The sequence below is a fragment of the Felis catus genome, chromosome A2, assembly GCF_018350175.1.
Source record: "Felis catus isolate Fca126 chromosome A2, F.catus_Fca126_mat1.0, whole genome shotgun sequence".
In the NCBI taxonomy this organism is placed as follows: Eukaryota; Metazoa; Chordata; class Mammalia; order Carnivora; family Felidae; genus Felis; species Felis catus.
In genome coordinates, this window is record NC_058369.1 from 65,932,186 (window position 1) to 65,957,961 (window position 25,776).

At 50.2% G+C, this 25,776-nt stretch overlaps 1 protein-coding gene across 9 annotated transcripts in view; it reads right to left on the reverse strand.

The window, feature by feature from the left end:
* Positions 1 to 25,776, reverse strand: part of COBL (cordon-bleu WH2 repeat protein) — a 275,514-nt gene that overhangs the window by 39,065 nt on the left and 210,673 nt on the right. For 7 of the 9 annotated variants that reach the window (XM_045052139.1, XM_023250180.2, XM_045052146.1 and 4 more), the window contains one exon: positions 22,930 to 23,103. The exons of the other annotated variants lie outside the window; for them this stretch is intronic. In XM_045052139.1, coding sequence (XP_044908074.1) covers positions 22,930 to 23,103 — 174 coding nt within the window. The remainder of the gene's footprint in view (positions 1 to 22,929; positions 23,104 to 25,776) is intronic. 9 annotated transcript variants of the gene reach the window in all.

Sequence of the window (25,776 nt, forward strand, 5' to 3'; positions counted from 1 at the left end):
AAGCAGGTTTCAGGCTCTGAGCTGTCAGCACAGAGCCCGACGCGGGGCTCGAACTTACGAGCTGTGAGATCATGACTTGAGCCAAAGTTGGACGCTTAACCCACTGAGCCACCCAGGCGCCCTGAGCTGTGGATTATTTTAGTCAAAGGAGGCAGTGTCTCATGAGGCTTATTTGAGGGTAATTTAAAAAGAGAGAGAGATGCTTCAAAAGTGCGGTGTACGTCCTTTAGAAAAGGGTATTTTCCAGAACACCTGCCTCTGTGAGTGCTGGTCTCCTGCCCTCACAGGCACCCAGAGCCTGGCTCACGACACAGGCTGGGAAGAACGGGGTCCTGCTCCCCTCTGCCCTCTGCCTCAAGCTTGATTTCATTCACTAAACTTGACCCCATCGTATATTTGAGTATGAGGCCCTCCCGGAGGTAAAACTCAGCATAGACATCTCCAACCGTTACCCTTGGAGAAATGTGACTTTTCTGCACACATTTTCCTTGTCATCCGTCTGACTGCACAGGACCGTGACTCAATCATGCCCTGAGCCAGCAGGTCTGCTGGGGCAAACAGGCCATCGTTTGCTTACGGGCTCCCGTCCCCTCTTTCCTTTCCTGAATATTCCCGGCGGTAGAATAATGCCTTCGCACAGCTTGGACACTGTCTCTAAAAATGCGTCTGCTTCACGAAGCCCGAAATCAGCATGGAATTCTTAGGTTCCTGAGTTCTTACAGGGGGCACTGCAATTATCTGCAACCCCCCCTGCAACTTGGGGTTGACTTCCCAAGGGCAGGAAGGGGCGATGACTCCAGGCCCGGCATCCCAGCGTGATCTGCATTTCTGGGCCCACAACAGGCCTATTCCTGCCTCGTTTGTTCGCTGGGTCTCTGAGGATAGAATAACCCAAGGTATCAAACAAGTCATACCCAGGGGCTGGGGAAGAGTGAAGAGCTAGGGTCTTGCCCCTTTAAGGCACAAGTTCTTCTGGCCTTTTAATCCCTCTCCATCGGGTGACCGTTCACTGGTGCCTGGCACGCATTGGGTGATCATTTTGAACCGCAGCCTTACGCCATGTGAAGACAGACACATTGGGAAGGCCCATCAGGGGCTAAACAGTAAAGAGGATTAAGACGGTCCTAATTAAAATCGCTCATTACGTTTCTCACGCTTTGAAACTGTTCTGAAAAGCAAAATGTGCCCTCAGCAACAGGCTAATCCAGCACTTAAAGTCTCTAAGATTACTTTTGCAGTGCACCTCCCTGACAGCGCTACACCCCGGAACAGCAGACCCAGCGTGGGTGTTTGGACCGACACAACCCCGTTCATCTTTCTGCTTGCTTGCCCGCGTGCCCGGCATGAAGGACACCTGCTTGAAGGCACAGCTGCCGCTCCGAGTGACGCCTTCCTCATCTGCAGCTCTGGGCTGGCAGCCCTGGGTCACGGCGTTACTGCAGGGCAATCGCTCAAGTCAGAATCTTGGTGTCCGGGCGCTCGGGCTGCCCACTGAGACCCGGGGAGAGGCTTCCCGTCAGCGCCGGTGGTTTCTCTGAAGTGGCCGATGACACCCCAAGGGTCTCCACCAGATTAAGCCAATGTAAGAGCAGCCACACGGCTCGGGCGGTCCCAGATGGCACGGTGGCCTATTTATGTCTGTGTTTCATCATCCCATGGAAACATGGGCACTTGCCGATCTACAAGTGCGGCAGCAGAACATGATCTCTTCCTTGTCAGCCCTGGGCACGGCTCGACGTGTCCCGAGAGGCAGCCTGGAGCCGGCTGGCCCCTGGGGCTCTGTGGTGGGTGCGGGGCGGGCGGTGGCATGTGCGGGCCTGTAGCGTCTGGCCCGGCCACCCCGGGGGAGGGACAGGCTGACCTCCACGCCAGGGTACACACGGGACTAACCCTAGCGGTGTTCCCACTCACCCAGGCTGCAAAAGGACCCAGCAGCCCTGGAAAGCCCTGGAGGGCATGGCCTCCCCCAGAATGCCCTGGAAAGGGGGGGGGCACACCTCACAAGGGTGGGGCACTTTGTCCTCACAAGCTGTAAAAAGGCATATTTTAAGAAGCCTCTTCAAAGTCATCCAATACCCTAGCATAACAGAGGAGGACGGGAACAGCCGGCATCATCGGCGTGAGCTCCCGAAGGAGAAAGTTAAACAGTTTTGCCCCAGGCTTCTGTGACAGTGGAATATTTACATTTTTCTGGGTTTTTAACATTTATTTTTTTATTGTTTAGTTTTGAGAGAGAGGGAGAGAGAGACGGGGACAGAGGATCTGAAGCAGGCTCTGTGCTGACAGCAGGGAACCCGACGCGGGGCTCGAACCCACGAACCGCGAGATCATGACCTCAGCCTAAATCGGACGCTTAACTGATTGAGACATCCAGGTGCCTCTACATTTTCCTGATTTAAAAAAAATTTTTTTTTTTTTTACATTTTATTTATTTTTGATAGACAGAGACAGAGCACAAGTGGGGGAGGGGCAGAGAGAGTCTGAGACACAGAATAATCCGAAGCAGGCTCCAGGCTCCGAGCTGTCAGCACAGAGCCGGATGCGGGGTTCAAACCCACGGACTGCGAGATCATGACCTGAGCTGAAGTCAGACGCTTAACCTACTGAGCCATCCAGGAGCCCCCACATTTTACTGTTTTTTTTTTTTTAAATGAGGACTTGAATTACCTTATCGCTCCAGTTTGACTGAAGCAGGGACACAAACTCACACGTGCACGGGGTCAAGGACCGTCTGCGAGGGACAGATGTGAGGCCAGGTGGGGGCATGGGCCACGGAGAAGAGTGCGTGCCTGTCTACAATGAGCAGCTACTCCTGTGTCCCACGCTGTTTCTTTCGTGAGGAAAAGCGATTTTGCTATATATATATATATATATATATATATATATATATACTTATAAATAAATAAATATATATATATATATATATATATTTTTTTTTTTTGCGGGGGGCGGTGTTGGTGGGGGAAGAGCAGAAATCAAGATTTTAATGCACAATCTCCTGTGTTTTAAATGTTGGCCACTTTCCTAATAGTTAAGATTTGTTGAGAGCTGGCCATTATTCTAAATGCTTTACAGGTACTCACGTGTGTAAGTGTCAAAACTACCTTTGCTCTCAAAACACAACTCAGGCACAGAGAGGTGGCTAAGATGCCCCGCCCCCCCCCCCCCCCCCCCTTGAGCGGATGTGGTCAGGCTGCCTCAGCATCTGGGTTGCCTGGGAGATGGACCCCGACCATCCAATCAAACATGGTAATCCTGCCCTCCTTGCTGGTGATTGGCCTGTGCATTCTAGCTGCAGCCAATGGGTACACGGCGCCCCCAGGGCCTCCGTGATTGGTTCAGAACTCTCGCTCATGGCAGAGTTTGGGTTAAGAGCCTGCCCCGCCTCTAGAATTGTGTCAACCTACAGATTTCCTTGCGGATCAAGCCAGCTTGAGTTGCTCTGTTTACAGGCACAAGCATACTGATTCAGCCGCAACACCTTTTCAGGTATACATCCAAAAGAATTGCAAGTAGGGTCTCAAAGACATATCTGGACTCTGTGTTCACTGCAGCTCTACGCATGGTAGGCAAGAGACAAAAACACCCCGGATGCCTACCCACAGGCCAATGGATAAACAAGATATGGCTACGCGTAGGTGGACTATCCTTCAGCCTTAAAAAAGAAGTCCTGTCCCGTGCAACAACATGGGTGACCCTTGAGGACACTGTGCTACGTGAGCTAAGATAGTCACAAAAAAGACAAATACGGTAGCATTCTGCCTTCTGAGGTTCCTAGCGTAATCAGATTCACAGAAGCATGACGTAGAATGGTGGGTGCCAGGGGATGGGGCAGGGGGCAAAAGGGAGCTGATGTGTGACGGTCACAAAATTTTGGATTGGCACCATGTCAAAGTTCTGCAGATCCGTTTCACAACGCTGTGAACGCACTCACTGTCACTGACCTGGGGACTTAAAAATGGGTATGACGTTAAATGTCGATTTTGATCGCAACTGAAAAAAGAAAAAGCCGGAAAACTGACTCAGCAGGTTAGGCAAACAAGGGAGAGGAAGCCCAGCTTGGGTTGGAGTCCGCGGCCTGCCTCCCATGCAGCCCACAGCCCCCCCCCCCCCCCCCAGGTTAGTGTGTGGGCCCCGTTTCCTCAGAAACCCTCCCAGGGGGGAGGAGCCAGTGACCACTCCCATCTTCTGTGACAGACAGGATTCATGACATTGGACCGGCGAGAATCACACTGATTTCAGGAGCAGCTTAGAAGTTGGTACACGTAAAACAACTTCTCGGCGGTACGACACACACAGAACGTAGAGGGAAAACAAGAATGTGTGTTGAGATTATGAATGATCTCCAACGCCCCGGTATTTAGGACATGGCCAAGAGACAAGACGGGTTTGGTGTGTGTATGTGTGCATGTGTGTGTGCACGTGTGTGTGTGTGTGTGTGTGTGTGTGTGTGCATGCATGTATACGCACATTCACAGATGCCTGGAAGATCCAGGTGAAAGCTGACAGGTGTGTGGGGACAGCGGAAGAGAAGGCTCAGGGACATTTGATTTGGGGACGGTGGAGACAAGCGGAGCCCCTGCTCTTGTGTGGCGGGAATGTTTCCGAAGGACTCTTGGCTCGGCCCGCCTCCGGTGGTGCTATTTGGAAGAGAGGACAGGCGTGTGATTGAGCCCCAGATACTCCATGAGCTGCACGGCAAGGATGCAATTTGAGGTCGGAGCAGAGACAGGACGTGCATGCAGTGGTGGCCCCTCCGTGGCATCAGAACAGCATGGGACGCCACCTGTTTTGGGCAAAATGGGCCCAACCAGAGACGGAGGCAGCTACCCTGTGCTCCTGCTGTGGGCACAGCTCAGACAGCCCAGCCTGTGTGTCCCCCCAGCAAACGGCCCCTTGTTCTGGGCTGAGTGGTGTTCCCCCTAATACTGTAGGTATCCAACCCCCAGGACCTCAGAATGTGACTGTAGCCGGACGAGGTCTCTACAGCAGTGATTAAGTTAAAGTGAGGCCCTTAGGGTGGGTCTTGACCCAATATGACTGGTGTCCCTATAAGAAGAGGGAGACCCCAGCGTGCGCGCCCACCTAGGAGAGTCCGTGTGAGGACGCTCTGAGGAGTGCTGCCGGCCAAGGGGAGGGGTCTCAGGGAACCAACCGTGTGGGGCACCTTGACCTTGGACTCCCAGTCTCTGGACTCCAGAGCGGCGAGGCCAGTGTCTCCTGTTTGGGTGGTCCAGGCTGTGGGGTCGTGGTGGCCCGAGCAGGCTCAGACACCAGGGCACGTGCTGCTGTGAGGAAGAGATTAAAGCAGCAGGCAGCCTAGGACAACCTGTGAGCCTGAGAGATGCTAACACGAGGTAACCGTCTGGACCGTGTTTGGGGTCCTCCAACCTCCTCCTGGGCCGGGCCCCCCATTCATGGTGCTTCGGTGGGCCCCATCCTTTCTCTCACCTGGGGTTTTCACAGACGGCTCTGCTCTCAGCTGGTGGCTTTGGGGCGAGCTTCCAGCAAGAGAGACTACCACCCCGGTGCAAACAGCAGGTCCTGCTGTCTGTCCTCTACGGACACACAGGCCAGGCTGCGGGGTTCACGTCCTGCCTGAGGTCAACTTGCTCTCGCTTCCGGCCTCTGACACATTTCCTGCCACGTCTGTGCCTGCGTTTTCTCCTTTGTAAAACGAGAAGGTTAACAATAGCACCGATCTTGTAGTGGGCAGCACGAAAGGGCTATTAACCCACAGACCTTCAGACGGCCATTTTATCCCCTCTGGGAAGGGAACCAGCAAAGACTGAGTCCCCTCCATAGGCAGGCCCTGCAAACTCGGGCACAGTGGGCCCTGGGGCAGGCCGCCTCCGCTGCGGCAGGTGCTCTCGGGCCACCAAACAGCCAGGTGCGTGCAGGTGCTGGTGCTGAGGAGAGACGCGGGACGGGGCTGGGGTCCACTCGAGTCGCACGGGATTTCTGCCCGTGCTCGTGCACATCTTCACCACGAAGGGACCGCACTCTCCTTAATTCTGTGGTAAGGTAGGCACCGAAGGGAGGGCCAAGCGTGGCCACTATCACCGCGTGCCGTTCTGACCTGTCCATACGTATCGGAAAGATGGGTGGACGGATGGACAGATGGACAGACGGAGAGGGACAGAACAAACTACAGATAGGCAGAGCCACTAATACACACACTGCCACATCCTCATTCCTTTTTGGATCCCGTCACCCCACCACCAACAGCGGATGGGATTCTGAATCTGAGCCCAGGCTCTCCTGAGCCGTGTGGTCCTGGGCAAGTGCCTACGCTTTTCTGGCCTCACTTTCCCTTCTTTGTAAACAGAGGGGGCTCCACCCTACGACCTGGTCACTGAAGTCTGCTCTGTCTGTCCGGCTGCAACATAATATTGGAATCAACCAGAAGCCCTGATGTTTGTCACTTGAACCTTTGTTCACAGGGACGACTGTCCTACGATGGGATAATCAGGGCTCCCCCTGGTGGTTGAAATGAACAGGGACAGGCACTCATTGATGGGGAAGCTCTATGTTGTCAATAAATCGGCCCCTTGGCTGCTTGCTGACCTAGGGGACAGCTGTGGGGTCAGCGGATGGCCTGCAATGCAGCTCCTCGCCTCCTGCAAGATGGGCAGGTGGGCTCCTCTCGGCTAAATTCACCCAGTGTGTGGCTTCATTCACACACTCATGCCTCTTTAGCAGGAGAAAATTATGCAGTTGAGAACAATCTTTCTGCTTCCTCTTGAAAATCTGGATAGAGAAGAAACAGTTCAATGGCTCGTGTATGCACGAGTGTGTGTACTGACATGTCCCATACAATGCATTCAAGCCACTGCTTTGACCAAGAATGTTGTGACTAGTTCTTCTGGTCGGATCACTAGGCAACTAACTATCACAGACCGCATCGATTCGAACACTTGATGTTCGACATTTTAACAATTCCCTGATTAATTACAGAGCTTTACTTCTCAATTAATTTAGAATTTTGACTATTAAAGATTATACTTTGCTATGGGGCACCTGGGTGGCTCAGTCAGTTTAAGCGTCCAACTTCGGCTCAGGTCATGATCTTGCGTTCGTGGGTTCAAGCCCCGTGTCGGGCTCTGTGCTGACAGCTCGGAGCCTGGAGCCTGCTTCAGATTCTGTGTCTCCCTCTCTCTCTGCCCCTCCCCTGCTCAAGCTCTCTCTCAGTCTCTCAAAAATAAACATTAAAAAAAAATTTTTTTTAGAAAGTTATACTTGGCTAGCTTTTCCCATTAGATTTGCAGATAAGGTTATCTGTGTAGTTGAGTGTATAACGTTTCATTTGTGTGTATACACACACGTACAGATTACAAACAATTACAAAGGGACATGGGGATGCTGGGGGGGTGGTGCTGGCAGTTTACTGTCTTGATCGTGCCAATGGTTTCACAGGTGTATACAAGTTTTCGTGTGTGTGTGCCAATTGTACGTCAGTGAAACTGTTAAAAAAAAAGACATCAAAACTACAAAATCCCATTGATTTTCTCCCTCTACTTCGACTTGCAGTGTTCATTCCGATACTAAAGACTAAAAATCTCAATCTAACACTGTTCTTTTATATTCACTGAACTCAACTCAGTCTTCGCACATAAACTGTGTGCCACGGAGTCCTTAAGGCCCTGCCTCAGCACGCCCCGGCCCTCACCAGGGAACCATGCTGTCCTCATTCCTGTGACAACAGCAATGAGAGGGACAGGAAAGGGGCTGGCACACACACAGAAGGCAATGCTGCCTTCTAGCACCTCCCCCCCTGCTGGTTTCGTCAACATTGTGCCTGCAGGGCTGACCTGGGGCTTTGCCCACATGAGAGAAGATGGGCCGAGAAGCTTGACCAGGAGAGATGCTGCAAACCCGATACCACACGGATCAGGCAGGAATGTCAATGAGAGAAACAGGCCAGAGGCACAAACGCTCTTTACTCCCATCAAGAATGACATTTTCTCTCATTTTTCTTGAAACGGCAGCTCTACAAGGTTTGTGATTCGTCTCTCCACGTTTGTCCGCGTAGAGCCAGGAGACCGGTGTTTTGCGGCAAATCTGACTTAACGCTGGCAACTCTACTCAGCCAAGGGGATGCGTCTGTAGTCTGGATACGGCAATCTGCCGTCCATTGTCTCCTCTGAATTTAGAAGTCGTGCTATTCACAAAGTCTTTATATTCCTCCTTTACCACTTCTTACTCACTCAACACACAGGGGAAGATCTTTTCTCATCAACACTAGTTCCTTATGAGCCAAAGGAGAGACGATGATTCACACTGGTTACTGTGTTCGGATTTAGATTGTATGTTTGGCTGTTTCCCCGCCCCCCCTCATTTTACTCCCTAAAGACTGGAGGGCAGATTTATCGCCCTGGAAAAAATGCAGTCGGTCTAAATGATCTGAATACCTTTCATCTCTTTCTACGCTTTTCTTTGCCGAAGGAGATGGGAAGATACGAACTTCTGACATTTACACAGCTTCATCCTTCGTAATAAAAATGTATTATTTTTCTCAAGAAAGAGAAGGGTTACGGAAAGCATCGAAGGGCAAGATAAACACAGAACGTGATGATAAATTTAATCTCACAGTTTCCAGCGAAGGGAGTTTTTGGTAGAAGGGTTACCGGTTCTGTGCTCCTACGGGTGATGAATGAAGCATGAGCACAACAACGTAAACCACAGATACACCACGGAGAGCTCTGAGACTCATTTCCTTTAAGACCTGGAGCTTCGTCTTCACTGGAGCGTTTGAAGTCTGCTCACTGTTGTTTTACCATGGTGAGTGGGAAGAGCTAGAACTGTTTTGAGTTTTCCTCCTGATCCACATTCCTCGGGTATGAATGATGAGGTAGTTAAAACCCACGCATGCACACTATTCAGGGGGAGAGAAGTACACGCTCTGTGAGTGGATGAACTCCTGGACGATGGAGAATTGGTGCTGATTCGGGACACCTTCTGTACTTGTGTGCAGGGCCCTCATCCCCCCTATCCACTTGGAAGAGGTAATCCTACCTCTATTATAGAAAAGTGTACCTTGGGGCGCCTGGGTGGCTCAGTCGGTTAAGCGTCTGAGTCTTGATTTCGGCTCAAGTCATGATCTCACAGCCGTGAGATCGAGCCCCACGTCTGGCCCTGCGTTGAGGGTGGAGCCTGCTTGGGATTGTCTTTTCCTCCCTCTCTCTGTGTGCCTCCCCTCGACATAAACAAATAAACATTATACAAAGAAAAGCAAAGCGTATTGTGCTCCGGGAAGCATTAGTCCACGCATGGACACGTTTTGAATCAGACTACGTGAGATACGAAAAGCAGCGAATACACCGTATCATGTTACAAACCCAAATCAGTAGGAAAGCCGCGATGACGGGCAGCCGATAAGCAACGCCACAGGGATGCGACGCATGAGTGGTGGTGGCGGGTGCTAAAATAAAAGACCAGTGTGTAAACCACGTGAAGATCTCCCCACACCGTTTCATCTGCTGAACTGGAGTGTTTCCTTACCACTAAATAATTTTAGAATCTGCATAGATAGGATTGCATGAAATCACAGCACATTCTACTATCCACTGTTGATACTGTCTCTGTGATGAATATGAAAGAATTTGCGCCTGTTGTAGCTGAAAAATAACATATAATTTTCCTTTCACCTTAGCGCTTGCTATAGAACTGGTATTCCTGAGGGACTCCTCTGTCAACCATCAGGAGCGCGGGCCGGCCACCAGGTCTGCTTGATCTGTCTCTCAGGTTAGAGAATGTGCAGGACCTCAGGTTTCTTTTTACCGTAATTCTTTTTTTTTTTTTTAAGTTGATTTTTTTTTATTTTGAGAGAGACAGAGATGGCATGAGCAGGGGAGGGACAGAGAAAGGGAGACAGAGAATCCCAAGCAGTCTCCGTCCAGTCAGCACAGAGCCTGGAGCCGGGCTCGAGCTCACGAACGGTGAGATCATGACTTGAGCCGAAATCAACAGTCAGATGCTTAGCCGACTGAGCCACCCAGGCGCCTCTACTGACTGTTAGCTCTTGATAGCACGTGTCACGTCACGGACCAAAGAAACAGTTCTCTGGCGGACCGCGAGATCGTGACCTGGCTGAAGTCGGAGGCTTAACCAACTGCGCCACCCAGGCGCCCCGATTCCCAGCAGATTCTAACGCTGGTTCGTACAGTGTCAGGACATATGTAGATCTCTAAATCTTGGTCATTGAATTGCCCTGAATCATCCCCAGCTGTGTATCGGGCCATCTTGGTGAAGGAGAGCCCTGAGGCTCAACGAAACGTCTGTGACTCTGGCTAATTTTGTGGCCGATTCTATTCGTCATGTGACCTGGTGTGGATCGATTGAGTTTGCTCCCTACGTCCGCACATACACACCTAAGTCCTCCATTCTTCCACAGAGCTTGACATACGTTTTGTTATATTTTCTGTTTTCCCAACCAACAATTCTATGAGCAATATCACTTTCCCGTTTTCTTTACGCCTTAAGATTTTCTGCGGCTCTTTCTCTTTGGCGTAATAGCTACTTCTCACACAGATGCTTACTGCTATAATTATATACGATCTTCTACAATCTTAATGTCTGGGTCATAAATCTTGATGCTTTCCCCAACGTTCAGGTAAACATTATCTTTTCTTGTTTAGACTCTCCCCACTTAATGATTTGAGGTCAAGTGACTGCTACTTATCAGACAAAAGTTCTTTATTTAAATGCAAAAAAAAAAAACACAACACAACAAACAAAACAAAAAAGCACTAACTTGTTCTATGTTTTCTTGTGAGTAGTTCCTGTCACTTTCTGGGTTGTTTTTTCCACCAACACATGGCACCAGATTGGTTATATATAGCTCTAGCTATATATTTCTGTGAGCGCTAGCTTCTATTTCTTTAACTATTAATACCAACATCCGCTGTGATAATTCCTACATTAGTCAGCACTAACATTTTTATTGTGATCAACCAGACAACAGTCATACAAGTAAAAAAAAAAAAACACTTCTTTTTTCTTACTTTGAGTAATAACAGTTAAAAAAATCTTCTGGAGAGATACACGATAAGCCTCCCCGGTTCAAGCGCATCTCTGCGCAATGATCAAAATTCATCAAAGAGGGCACGTCTTTCTTCATAAACCCTGAATCTTAATGTGATTACTCCCACCTGCTTGGTGTTAGGACTGCGGAGGTGGCTGGTTCCCAGTAACTGGCTAGGTTTTCTCAACATGGGAGAGACGTCTTACACTCCGGAAAGACCAGGCAACACGCCCATGGGGACATGGTTCGTCATAACCTTAAGCATCTTTACTACTTGGACAAACCTCCAGACTGGCATTTATCAAATGGAATTATCATCACTTCTTTTCACAGGCATGGGGAACCACAGGTAGTGAAAGCCAAGGGCAGGGGTCACGTGCCGTTCATCGCGTTAGTCCCCAAAGTTGGCTCAATGCCTACCGTCAAGCAAGTTCTCCGTGTTTGGTGAATAAGCGGTGGATGACAACGTGAGGTGAGTGACACCCTCTTTCCTCTGTGTTCTTTCTGTAAACTGTCTACATGGTGGAGAACACAGTAATAGGAAACTCCGAAAAACACTTACAAAACGTTGGGTCCTATGTATCCCTGAATGTGTGTGTGTGTGTGTGTGTGTGTGTGTGTGTGTGTAAGTAGTTGTGAGTTCCTACACATTGTATTTACAGTTCATATATTTAGGCACTTAGTTTTACCAGGGAGACAGAATATTTCCAGTGTATCTAAACTGACTACACTGGCCAACTTGTGGACACAATCTAAAGGCAAATGGAGAAGACACCCTGCGACTGAGTATCAAATAAGAGACATTGAATTAAGAATCAGAATCAGAATCAAGCAAGGCTCTGAACAGAAACATACCCACGAGCCAATGGAAGGGTCATGTCAGACAGGCCAATGTCATCAACCTGGAATTTACACATACGAGGCTTTACCTCCTGCGAAGAAATACGAATGTCGGTCACACAAATCTCTGTTGTTTAAGCACGTGTACGTGAATTCTAGAGAAAGTAGAGCGCGGGGGTACAAAGGAGCCCTTTTATGCCGACAGGTGGATGAACAGGAGAAGGAGAGTCAGGACAGGAGAGGCACGAGGAAAGTCAGAGGTATGGCGCTCCAGGAAGGAACTCCATCAGAAACGCTTGGCATGAGCAGGGAATGACGCACAGCAGTAAACTGTGGGGGGGGGGGGGGAAGGAAATAAATGGCAAAATATGAACACAAACTCCGGCAAAATAAATGTCATCGTCATCATTCACCTTCAAGCCCCTGGAGACTTAACGCTGTGTAAACAGTGATGGATGGGCCACATCACGTGATTATGATTTCCTCTATTTCCTCCTCGTCTTTTGTCGATGTCAGTGGTTAAAAAGGTCTAGTGATCCCCTGGAAGGACTAGATCATAAGCGCCACTGAACTCACTGTTGTCTTCCAGACTGTCAAATAAAGTGATTCGGATTTGCTGCAAAACTTCTCTTTAAAGACCTTGCAGGCAGAGACACTGGCCTGGAATTCCGCCCACCCCCCACTCCCCCCCCAGTAGAGCTCCAGGGGGAAACAGATATTATAGTTTCATCACACCCTGGATGGCAGACCAATCCATCCCAACCTTGATAATGTCCTTCCTGAGCAGGGCTCAGGCATCCATTGAGAAAACACAGATTGATTAAGTGAGTCAGAGAAAGTCTTCACCTATACGTGCATGTTGAGTTCTACTGTTCTGAAGGAGCACACCCCTTCCGAGAAGCTTCTCAGTGGGAGACTGACCCATCTGATAAAGGGCCATTCCCTGCCAGTAACTTAAGGCCCTGAGGGTCTCCGGGATAGGGCTTACAATGAAGAAGGGAAGAGGGGCTGTGCCCAGATTCACACCATCTCAGACAAATCCTGAAATAATAATCTAGAAGACGAGCGTGTCGGCTGGGGAATGCTTCGTCCCTACTCTGTTCCCTCCTGAACTAATCAAGTGATGATATTTAACAACAACCCTGAAAAATCAAGCTGTCCATTTCTCGTTTCACAGAGCTGAAATTTACATGAGTTCAGAAAGAAGTTCTCATAACTTTTGATGTTAAAAAAAAAAAAAGCTTTCTGGGGCGGCTGGGTGGCTCAGTCAGTTAAATGACTTCGGCTCAGGTCATGATCTCACAGTCCGTGAGTTCGAGCCCTGCATCAGGCTCTGTGCTGACAGCTCGGAGCCTGGAGCCTGCTTCCGATTCTGTGTCTCCCTCTCTCTGCCCCTCCCCCACTCATGCTCTGTCTCTGTCTCTCCTTCATGCTACAAGTGAAAGCTTCAAGAGACACAGACACCCCTGGTGATTCGGTGACCACCACGGGGCTTGGGAAGCGGGTTACGGAAATCAAAGGTAAATTTGCTATCAGCATTCCTAAATCTATGTGACATTCCCTTGCATTGGTAGGTTGGTAAATGGTTAGTAACCAGCTCTCTAGGGAAAAAGAAAAGGGAAAGATCAATCGATCGATCAATAGATTGATAGAAAAAGTTTTACTGACCTAAAGAATGGGTAGCACAAAACTTACAAGCGAGAATAAAAGAATACGATACTCTTTCTTGTAAATGCTACATAACTAATTTATTCTCACAGAAGGCTTTCATTTATTTTTGCCAAATTCTTTGGTCTGTAGCCGACCTCTAACCACTTCTGACAAATGTGTAGTTTCGAAATGAATGTAGATTGACAACAGATTGTATTAAGGAGTCAGATGAAAATGAAACCGTGAAAAGTCCCAGGTTGGGACTTAGCCTGTTGGCCGATCACGGGAATGACTCTCCTGAGTCAGATCATGGGTGTTGAAAGATGGGAGAAAAATTTTTTTCCACTTTTTTGGGTGTTCTTCTCAAGGTACCGGCTATGATATGACATGCTTTTGTATTTAATCTGTATTGATAGCACCCTCTAATCCCTCTCTTACCCTAGATGATTAACAAGACAACAAATCGAGCCATGATGTGTAACTTTCGCCAGCTTCCTCAGTAGGGATGCTCCCTCCATCGATGATTTCCATGTTTGGATGCGAGTCACCGAATGTGGCATTGGGAAGGGATGTGCAGTAGCACATTGGTATGTGGTGTTTTCACTGTCGTAAAATGATTGAATCACATTGATTCAACGTATATAAAAACCTCAAAACTCCAGGAATAGAAAAATGTGGTAAAGTCATTAGGAAGTGATAAAATTTCAGTATTGGTTATATTTGTTTTTAATATCATCTGTCAGCTTACATAATTGACTTTTTTTTTAATTTTTTTAACGTTTATTTATTTTTGAGACAGAGAGAGACAAAGCATGAATGGGGGAGGGTCAGGGAGAGGGAGACACAGAATCTGAAACAGGCTCCAGGCTCTGAGCTGTCAGCACAGAGCCCGATGTGGGGCTTGAACTCACGGACCGCGAGATCATGACCTGAGCCGAAGTTGGCTGCCCAACTGACTGAGCCACCCAGGCGCCCCCATAATTGACTTTTTAAAAAATGTTTATTTGTTTGGAGAGAGAGAAAGAGGGAGAGAGAGCCAGGGAGGGGCAGAGACAGAGTGAGAGAAAATCCCAAGAAGGCTCTGAGCTCTCAGCGCCGGGCCCGACAGGGGACTCGATCTCATGAACCGTGAGATCGTGGCCTGAGCCAAAATCAAGAGCCTGGACGCCTAACCGACTGAGCCACCTAGGCACCCCCATAATTGACTTTTCAATAATAGCTCTGTTTAGCGATCGGCTCGCAAAATTCCTGAAATTTCGAACAGTCTGCTCTCGCTAGCTGGTGTCAGGCCCAGGGCATACCTGCTGTACTGACCTGTCACTAAGTTCTTCAATTCTCTCTCCAGTCAGGGACACAGCGGCGCGCAAATAAAGCACTAAAAAGTAACTAGCAGAAGAAGTAAGCCCACGGGAGTTTTAAGAATGCGTATCCCTAGCTCTACTGCGTGTCTCTCACTGCTTTGTTTCTAAGTAGCCGTCAGTTTTTAGTTCATGTTGGGGGGACTTAATGGTTTGCAAGGAGGCATGTTAACAGGCTAGACATTCAGTTCCATTTTTTTTTTCCCCAGTGCGCTTCTGAGCAGGGACAGACTCTGCTCCCACAGTCACTGGTTTCCTTCCATTTGCTCACTATCCGCTTCCTGTTTTCCCGGACACTCGCGCTTTCCCAGGGCTGCGGGGGCCGCTGGGTGGGCCGGCTGCCCTGCCCCGGGAAGGAAAGTGGCAAACACACACCAGACGAGGGCCAGAGCACTTCCCTGGGCTCGCCCTGAAGTCCGCACACCTGCCAGGCTTCAAGGGCGCTTGCTTCCACCCCGAACGAGACTCCCAGAATTGTACTTGTGTCACAGCCGTGAAGATTAACGGCTTTGTTTTGAAACAGGCGGAGTGTCTGGGTTCAAATTTTAGAGCAGGGGCTTAGGTGACGTTAAAAAGAGGATCGGTCCCAATTTAAGGGACGTCAGCAAAATTCTCGTCTATCTTTTCCTGCTTTATGCTCTGGGCTCGGGCAAGCTCACGGCTGATCGCTGAGCCAGAGTCTTTAGCGAGCATCTGACCCAGCGTGTGGGGATTCGATTACAGCCAGTGAATCGCGGAGCCGTGCCCGGCGTAGTCCTGGATTCTCAGTTCTTCTGCTGAGTCACACTGCCTAAAATATGAATTATTATCATTTTATATGTTACATATGCATTTTATACATTTTGTTGTATTACATTATGTGCGTTATATTATATACATATTTTTAAAAGGTCATATTTTATATGTTTTATATTACATTACACATTTTAAGTATATTTTTATATATTTATAGATCATATTATACATTATTTTCTATTAAGCACACTCAAATGACTATTTTGTAATCGAAAATGGCTAGCTGATTTCTCTCATTTTATTTCTCTATTCTAGAACCTCCTTACAATTCTTTAGAATGGGATACTTACTCACAGATTGAAAACCAATCACCTAGAGGCCACCATGGTGTCGCCAGTGCTGTCTTGACTTGACAGGTCATTTAGATCAGAGGACAGGGACCCCTTTTTCCTGTACGCCTTTAAAATCCTTTGCCAATCACCCCAGCAATGAATGGCCAAGGAAAGACTGACTTACTCAAACCTATTATAGGAAGACGTATAGGAAGATGACGGTCGTTGAATGGTTTAATTTAAAAAATATAAAGCAAATTGCAGATCAGTAATTTGAACTCTCTACACATTGATCGTTAAATCTCCAGGGGCTTCTCACTGGAATATATAATGGATGATGTGTTAGCAGCCCAATCATTACCAGCTCTGAAAATCTCGTCAACACACAATCCAGCGAGCCAGTGACACAGCCTCCGTCATCGTGACTCACAATGAAGGGGCAACCGAAATCAACTGTCAGCAGAAAGCAAGCTGATTAGAAAGTTAGAGGGAAAAAATCCATATGCACAATCATGTTGGCTTAGGCGTGCCCTTGAAGCCGCTATGTACATGCTCAGGTGTCCAAAGGTTAATATGAAAGCTCATTAATAGGCCACAGACCACGGGACACATCCCAGGGGATGTGTCACTATAACCGTGTTATATTCCACTGTCACTATATTCCATGTCACTGTCACTATATTCCACTGTCACTATAACCATGCTAAGAAGCTCAGCACAGCACCGGAGACTTATTCACGAGGACCTCTGCGCCGTAAGGCTTTGAGAGGTGACACAGCTCAGTCGTTTTTCTCCTACATGGGCAATAAGTAAATACCGACTCGGACTCCACACGCCGTCCTGGCCTCAGCTGCCAGGACAGAGCTGCGAGCAGGAACCAGGGGAGAGGAGACTCAGCTCTGCCCCAGGGGATGGCAGGGACAAAGACCTTGAGAGCTGGGCACACACACCTCCCAGTGGCCCCCAGCTGACTCTGAAAAGGCTGAATTTTATCCTACCAGAAGCTCACTCTACAAGAGATAAAACTATGTTGCTTATAGCAGGAAGTCATTTTATTTATTATTTTTTAGAAGTTTATTTATTTATTTTGGGGAAGAGAGAGAGAGAGTGGGAGTGAACCCAAGTGGGGGAGGTGCAGAGAGGTAGGGAGAGAGAGAATCCCAAGCAGGTTCCACGCCGTCGGCACAGAGTCTGCAGTGGGGCTCGATCCCACGAACCCATGAGATCATGACCCAAGCTGAACTCAGGAGTAGGACGCTTAACCGACTGAGCCACCCAGGCGTCCCTGGGGACAATTTTAAATGAGACACGGGATTCCAAAGTGGATTGGCCAGACACACTTCTGATATCCTCTTAGCAGCTAAAAAGATTACGAGGAAACCAGGCTCCTTAGTCTCTGGGTACCAAGTGGGCATGTGCTAATGTTAGGAGTTTCGATCTCCACTAGCTCTCTGGTCTGCAGAAGCAGGAATTGAGAAATGTAGGTGGAGGCCAGACGTGAAGTGGCCAGTCCGGCCTTCAAAGTGTCCCCTGAGGAGGGCAGTTCCTTGGTCATTTCTGACTTTCAGATGCTTGGCCGTGCCGTCTTTCACCGTCCACTTCATCTCCGCCATTGGCTCACGGGCCTCTCTCTGCTTCCACTCACAACGTGCCCTCCGCTCTTCAGATGGCAACCACACCAAGGGTCATGACCTGAGATGGTGGATACCGGGGGCCGTTTGTGCAGCGTGCCTCCCCTCTATGTCCAGTTAACAGAGTGTTGACAAGTGACTTCCACGTGCCAGAGAAAGGTGACCCTTTTCCCGGCTGTCGGGTTGGACTTCCATCATCTCGGGTGATTCTGTTCTCACCAGAGACTGGTCAGCTACTCCCCAGCTGTGGTCAATGAGACATAAGAGAAAGATCCACAGTTGGGGGGCTTCTGGGAAAGGTTCCCCCTGAAACCATTAGAAGACACGGTCTCTCCTCCTCCTCTGAAAATTCTTGTGTCTGGATATGGTGTGTGGAACAGTCAGAACCCCCTCAGTACCAGCCCGGGCAGGGGGAGGTCGACCCCAAAGATGATTTAGAGAGGATACTGGTCGACCCTCAGTCCCTGGTGACAACTTTAGGCTTCACTGAAGTCTGGGGTTCCAGCTCAAGGAGATGAAAGTTTCCCCACACTGCGGAGGAAGGCTGGAGAGAGGTTTCTCTTCCTTTGGGTGTCTGTTGTCACAGAACACATTACCTTAAGAAGCAGAGCCTTAACACAAGAAGCATTAATTATCTCCAATTTTCTGTGGGCACAGCAGGCTGGTTGCCTCTGACAGAAGGTCTCTCACAAGGCTGCAGCCAAGGTGCCACTGGGCTGTGGTCTTAACCATGAGGGAGCTTCCAGACTCACTCCACAGGGTGTTGGCTGGACTCAATTCCCATGCTCGGTGGGCTGAGGACCTCAGTCGCTCACTGGCTGTTGGCTGGAAGCTCCCTCAGTTGTTTGCCACGTGGGTCTCCTCACAGAGCAGCTCTCAACATGGCGGCTGGCTCCCCTCAGAGTGAGCGAGGCAAGAGAGGGTATCCAAGATGGAAACCACAGTTGTTGTTTTTTAACCTAACCTCAGAAGTGACAAGTGACATCCCACTACTTCTGCCATATTCTCTTCTTTGATGTCAGTCACTGAAGTCAGCCCGTGTCCAAGTGGAGAGGGTTGTACAACGGGGCGCACGCAGGAGGCGGGGACCGTTGGGACCCACTTTAGTGGTATCCACCACACCGCTGAAGGCATCCTAACAGGTAGGCCAGAGCAGGAAACAAGAAAGTGGCGAAGTCTGGGTTGCTGACCGCTACTGAGATCCTCACATCTTCCTCAAGTACGACCACGAGTGTGGATGAGCACTGACTCTACGGAGAGTACCCCACAGACAGAGCGAAGCAGGGACTGGATGCCCTTGAGCCCAGAAAACATCTTAGTTCGATAAAGCTAATCGAACATTGAGTGTCATCGTAGTGTGATACTTAGGATCGACAGCGAGACTTATTCTGGTATGTTCTGCAACTGAATCTATGCTGTGTGTCGGGCATCATGTTGAAGAGCGGATACAATAGGAAATAAGACCGGTGCAGCCTCCAAGTGGTTAGCAGAGCAGCACATTCAAGTGCGTGTAATACAACGTGGGGAGGAAACACCCAGATGGGGGAGAAATCTGGACTGGAGGGGTGGCTTCCTGAGGCGGTGGTGGGGTGTGTTGAGCATGCCGAGTTCACATCAACCTGGCCCCCACGCGGGGTGTACCCAGGGGGAGCCGGGGAGCGGGCTGGACACAGGTGGCCTCTGGGAGCCAGAAACACACGTGAATGGATGTTCACCGCTCTTCTGCCCACAAACCATACATTGGCTCCAAAAGAGTGCAGGGGTCACAGTCAAAAGCGGCATCGACCCAGACCACAAGGTCTTCTCCCGGTGGCGTGGCTGCAGGCGAATGCGGTTTTCGTGGCTGTGTGTCACGTGCTGGTGGCACTTAAGCACGAAGACGAGAAACGAGGCATCCAGCTCGTTGTCAGGTCGGCTGGGGAGGCTGGCGGTGGACGGGAATGTGGCGCCAGCCAAGCATGAGGACGGAGATCACGCCAAGACCCTACAGAGGTCAGGGTCGGGGCTAGGGAACGGCCGGAACAGAAGGTTCTGGAGACATCAGAATGAAGGGCAGTGCCCTGGAAGACCCATTTCACATCTTCTTGTGCTTTTCCCGTGTACAGACCATCATCTACCGGCCCTTTCTTTTTATCCATGAAGGCTGGACGAGCTCGCGGTTTTCAACAAAATGCATTTTTCGTCTTTCTAACAACCCGAGTGGACTATACTCTGTGTTGCAGAAACAACAATCATCATGCAAAGCCAAAGGATGCCCCCGTGGGGGGGGGGGGGTTCTTGGTCTGGTGGCGAAAACAGCATGGGGGTGGACGGAACCAAGACTGAGGGTCAAACATACTCTAATGAGGATTCCTGCTGTACCCATATTGCGGTAAGACCCCGGGCCAGGGATGGAAGTCCTTCTGACTCAGTTTCTCCCAGGGACAGAACCTACCCCCCGTGCTGCGGTGGGGTCTGAGTGAGGTGTCACGTTAGATGCCTCGTGGACCGCCCAGCCGTCGTCGGTAGTCAGGGTCCGTCTCCACCAGGAGCGTATCGTTTCTTTCACAAGGAATGTGCATCTGACGCCGAATGCAGGAGGAAGTGGACAAGAGCTTGTGGCCGGTGTGAAAGGGTCTATACGGAGCTTCCCTCCACAGCTACGGAGAGTCAGAAATCTGGGCGGCTCAGTTGGTTAAGCAACTGACTCTTGATCTCAGCTCAGGGCACGATGTCAGTTTGTGAGTTCGAGCCCCAGCGTCAGGGTCTGTGCTGACGGCACACAGCCTGCTTAGGATTCTCTCTCTCTCTTTCTCTGCCCCTCCCCTGTGCGCTCTGTCCCTCTCTCAAAATAAATAAATAAACTTACACACACACACACACACACACACACACACACACGAATAGCCTGAAATCTAACTGGAAGAGTAGGTAACATGTAGATGCCTGCAAGGGGTGCAAATGCGCATCCAATATTCACGTGCTAACAGCCCGTAGCTCCCTTGAGACAAGATAGTGCCCCAATTTCAACCTCTTGTGAAAAAATAAGACCGAAGACAACCAACGATTTGTTTTCCTTAACTGCTCTGAACTCCTGAACCAAAGAAGGCCAGGTTGCGTTCTGCCTGCTTGGGCAGGAGATCTGTTGTTTTTTTTTTTTTTCTTCTTAATATAGTACTTTCTACAACTGCTTTAATGTTTATTTATTTTTGAGAGAAAGAGAGAGAGAGCGTGTGCGCACACGTGTGTGTGCAAGGGGGGAGGGCAGAGAGAGAGAGGGAGACCCAGAATCCGAAGCAGGCTCCAGGCTCCGAGCTGTCGGCACAGGGCCCGACGCGGGGCTCGAACCCATGAACCGTGAGATCATGACCTGAGCCGAAGTCGGACGCTTAACCGACTGAGCCCCCCAGGCGCCCCAGGAGATCCCAGGTTTTACTGCTATAGAAAATGGGCAAGGAAGTTCTGCTCATTAGGTAAAAGAACAGCTCTGAGTTGGATGCCCCAAGATCTGGTGCAGGAGCAGCCAGGACGGGAACAGGAAGAGGAGGAGCATGTGCGGAGCCCTGGCTACCTGCAGGTGCTAACACCCCATAGCACCCCCCGCCCCATGCCTCCTGCCCTTCCTCACTCTTTTACTGGCATTTCTGTGGCTGCACGGGAGGCGAAGAGAAGGGCAGGGAGTTAGGAATGGTGACCGGAGGGCAAAGGAGGCTCTGATGACCAGGGTCTGGGGAAATGAACGCATGGAGAGAATATTCCAGAACCCCAGCGGAAACGGAGCCGTGAAGCAAGACGGTGAACCTCATCTCCTGTCTGTTGCCTGCCGACTCCTTTGGAAAGTCTGCTAAGGGCAGGGGCGGGGAAGGATTCCACAGTGGGAGAAATCTTTTGTCCCCAAGCCTGATGCCGGCCTTTGCAAGCAGCCCCCGCCCCAGATGCTGCCCGGTGTTCTCCCCAGCAGAGCGCCCTTCGAGCACAGGAGGAAGTGAGAGCCCGCTGGTTAGCATCAGTTCCGACGTGGGGAAGCGCAGGAAGCCTGACTCTCCCATCCCGGGTGGGTCTCGTGACCGCTCCCTGGTTGCCCACGGGCTGTGTTCGGCTTTGTCATTTTTTTCCTCAGCTACTCCTCCCTCACCGGGTCCCCCACGGATGAGAATCTGTGCGCGAGGACGGCAGCCACGGTGTAGACCGCCAAAGCCCACGGCCTTGGCACGTGGGGCTCAAGATCTCTTCAGAGACGGCACAGCTCCAGAGTCATCTGCGCCTCAGCTGTTCTCTTTCTGACCGAGAATGTCTCATCCTTTGTTTTTTAATGCCCTGTAGAAAGGGCTTGCTTCCAGAAGCATGTCCAACGTCAAGAGGATCAAATGTGTCTGAAGGGTGGAAAGGCAGTATTTGTAAAGAAAGAGGAAGTGAATCCGGATGATTTTTCCTACAGGAGTAGGTAAGCGAGTTAATCGTCATTTCCAAAGAAGACAGAGAAAGATCAAGGGGTCCCACGGCAGGAGAGTATGAACTTCCTAACCAGAAGGCTGCACCCACCCACGGGCACCGGCCGCTCCCTGGGCGGAAGGCAGGGTGACACGGGGCTCTTACGAAAAGGGAACGCGCCCCTTTATGACGGAGTCTCGCTACCGAGCTGGGGCATCCTGAAAGGGGCGAGCACGGGCTTGGTGGGCTGATGACGCCATCGGAACACAGACGGTTGAATCTATAAAAGGACTCCCGCGTCTGGAGGCGGGAGTGCTGTATGCAGTACTTGCTGAAGTCCTAAAGGAATCTCTGGCGACAGGGAAGAAAGCCCGATCTCAGCCAGGGTGTGACAAGAGGTAGAAAACAAGGAGACCTTCATTCTGGCTATTGCTAGGCGGAGCTCAAGCTGCTTCCCCTTCTGCTGCCTCAGTTTCCCTTTCCACACTAGTACTGCCTGGCCATACGATACTAGTACTGACCATACGATTCAAAGGACCTGGTTTCGAACGTGGCTCTCCTCGGCGCTCACGGCTGGCCGGAGCGAGCTTCACAGCAAAATCACAGGCGTGTTGAGCTGGGCTGCTTGGGCTCCCGCTCTCCCCAGACACTGCGAGGTTGGCTGTCATGCGGGGAACGGTGGCTCCTAGCAGACTGTCTCCACCCACCCGGTACGATTCTGGCAGAGGTCGGACCCCAGGGTGAGTGGTTAATGAGTTACGCCATTCTTTCTTTCTGGGGCCCTGCATAGCGTTCAGAGTGACGTCGGACACACCACATCGAGCATTTGGAAAGAAAAGCCAGAGAACAAAGCCACAAACACCCCGAAGCAAGAATGGAAAGTCTGGAAACACAGCCCTGACACGGGTGACCAGAGCACAGAGTAGGGAAAGGAAACAAGAGGCACGTACGTGTGGGTCTCGGGTCGGGGGCCTCGGAACCAGCACTTTCCCCAGGAAAGCCGAGAGGCTCTGCCACGTCTGTGTCAGGAGGAGGGTAGGGCGGGGGTGGGGGGAGCACTAACTGGGGGGGCCCCCGAGCAGTGCCTCTGGGAGGCTTTTGTGGCACCTGCCGTCGTCCAACACCTACATGGAATCAACGGGGGTTACTTCAGAAGGTTAAGCCGAAAGACTCTGCCCTCCAGCGGGGGACACGTGGCATCATTCCCCCAGGCACCAAACACAGCCTCATGGCACCAACCCAGCCACACCCGGCACCAAACCCAGCCACACCCGGCATCCAATCCAACCACACTCGGTACCAACGTCAACCTCACCTCGAGCATCAAATCCAACCACACCTGTCATCAAGTCCAGCTACACCCGGTGTCAAAAGTCAACTTCACCAAATGGAACCGCACCTGCCAACAAAATCCAGCCACGCCCCGGGACCAAATTCAAACTCGCGAGGCATCAAATCCAATCTCACTCACGCTTCAGAATTTTACACACGGTGTCCTCGCCTTGGGCCAATCTGGTGATACCTTCTTGTTGGCCGTGTGTTTCTGGCAAGCACGACTCCTCTCTGATGCTGGGCTTGAAATTATTCTTAAAAGCCCCCTCGGCAGCTGCGTTAAGTTAAAAGGAACTCCTTTTGAAATTTATTTATTTTTTATTTATTTTATTTATTTTTGGGACAGAGAGAGACAGAGCATGAATGGGGGAGGGGCAGAGAGAGAGGGAGACACAGAATCGGAAACAGGCTCCAGGCTCCAAGCCATCAGCCCAGAGCCCGACGCGGGGCTCGAACCCACGGACCGCGAGATCGTGACCTGGCTGAAGTCGGACGCTTAACCGACTGCGCCACCCAGGCGCCCCAAAAGGAACTCCTTTTATTCAGGTTGGTTTGCATTAGGTTTGCGGAATTATCTTTCAGCTTACTTTTGTTACTTTTACCGATTAATTCTTGCAGATCGAAGAACCACTAATTCAGCTCACGTCTTTAAGCCTGTTTATATCCTCAATCTCTTCCATCGTTTAGGGTAAGAGCCTTCAAACTTTATTTGAAGGGGGTCCCGGGGCGCCTGGGTGGCTCAGTCGGTCAAGCGTCCGACTTCGACGCCGGTCATGATCTCGTGGTTCGTGGCTTCGAGCCCCGTGTCGGGCTCTGACAGTGTGGAGCCTGCTTGGGATTCTCTCTCTCTCTGCACCCCCCCTCCCCGCTCATGCTTTCTCTCTCTCTCAAAAAATAAATAAATAAACTTAAAAAAAATGAAGAGGGTTGTGACTTGGGCAAAGTGTTCGGGGTGGCGTCGTGCTCCATCTGACCCTGGAACCCTCAGGGCATCCCTCTCTGCTCTTGACACACTGGGCATCCGCCTGCCATTTTATAGGAAAATGATTTTCTTCTGCTACTAAGATTTTTGAAAGTCAGTGACTTAACAGAGCCATATAAATCACTTGTGTCGTAAGCCATGCTTCCTAGGATTTCTCTTAGAAACGTTTTCTTCAAGCTTTAATGTCTCCAGATCTTTTTTTAAATGTTTGTTTATTTTGAGGGAGAGAGACAGAGTGAGTGAAGAAAGGGGCAGAGAAAGACGGAGAGAGAGAAAATCCAAAGCTGACTCACACAGTCAGCGCAGAGCCTGATGTGGGGTTTGAACTCACGAACCGTGAGATCCTGACCTGAGCCGAAACCAAGAGTCAGACGCTTAATCGACGGAGCCACTCAGGCACCCCCAAGCTTTAATGTTTAGGATCATCTTGTAATGAATACATTCTGTGTTTCATGACCATCATCAGATTATTAATAAAAAGATTAAGGAATATAATTTCTTCATCAAGAGATATATCCAATCTCTTGATTACAGTTCTTCCAACGTGGAAAAATACGGATGTCCCCATAGCTAGACATCACTTCTCCCTTCCAGGTGCAAAGAAGCCACGATCGGTCTGGGTGAGAGTTATCTGTTTGGTCCAGGTAAGTAACGTTAGATGAGAGGGCGTCCCCCTAGGGCGACACACGTAGGAGGAAGAGGCTTTGGGCCGGAAGCTTTTCTACTGGAAAGCTTATTTCTGTTTGCCAAGAAATTTGGGTCAGACTCAATTCCAGTAAAATAATACTATTTTAGTGCAAGTTCTAATTTTTTCCCCCTTTTATATCTAGATATCAGAATAGAAAGATGCTCGTGTATGTGTGTGTGTGTGTGTGTGTGTGTGTGTGTGTGTGTGACTGAACAGGGGCCACTTTAAAGATTTTTATCTGTTAACGTAAAGCCTAGACTTTGGTTCAGAGAGCGGCCTGTGGGCGGCTAGCGTGCTGTGAGTTCATGGGGATTGCCGACGGGGACACAAGTCTCACTGAAAACTGCCACCATGACCTCTACCACCCTCCTGAGCTCCCAAAGCAGCCAAGGTCCCTTTCAGTAGGAAGGGGGCTTCTGGCTTCCTTCTCCACCTTCACAAACCAAAGTTCACGGACGACAGACAGAGACAGAGAGAGACGAATAGTGCATCACTGCCGTCCATAACTCCTCTTTGTAACAGGCTCCTCGCAGGGGAACTGTCCCTACGGTTTTCATTCGGCAAACACCCGCCTCCCTCTCCTGTGACACCCGTGGGCGCTGGCTGCCTGCCCACACCCGGGCCAGGTCCTCCAAGCATCAGGCCTTCAAAGCCGAATTGGGGGGGCCCTCCCTTGGGTTGAAACGGGGTGTCTGGCCTGGAGGCTGGCAGGGCTCAAGCACAGCCACACCACCACTTAGAGTGGACGCTTCCTAGGGTTGTGACAAGGGACTGTACATCCGAGCTGTCATCCCT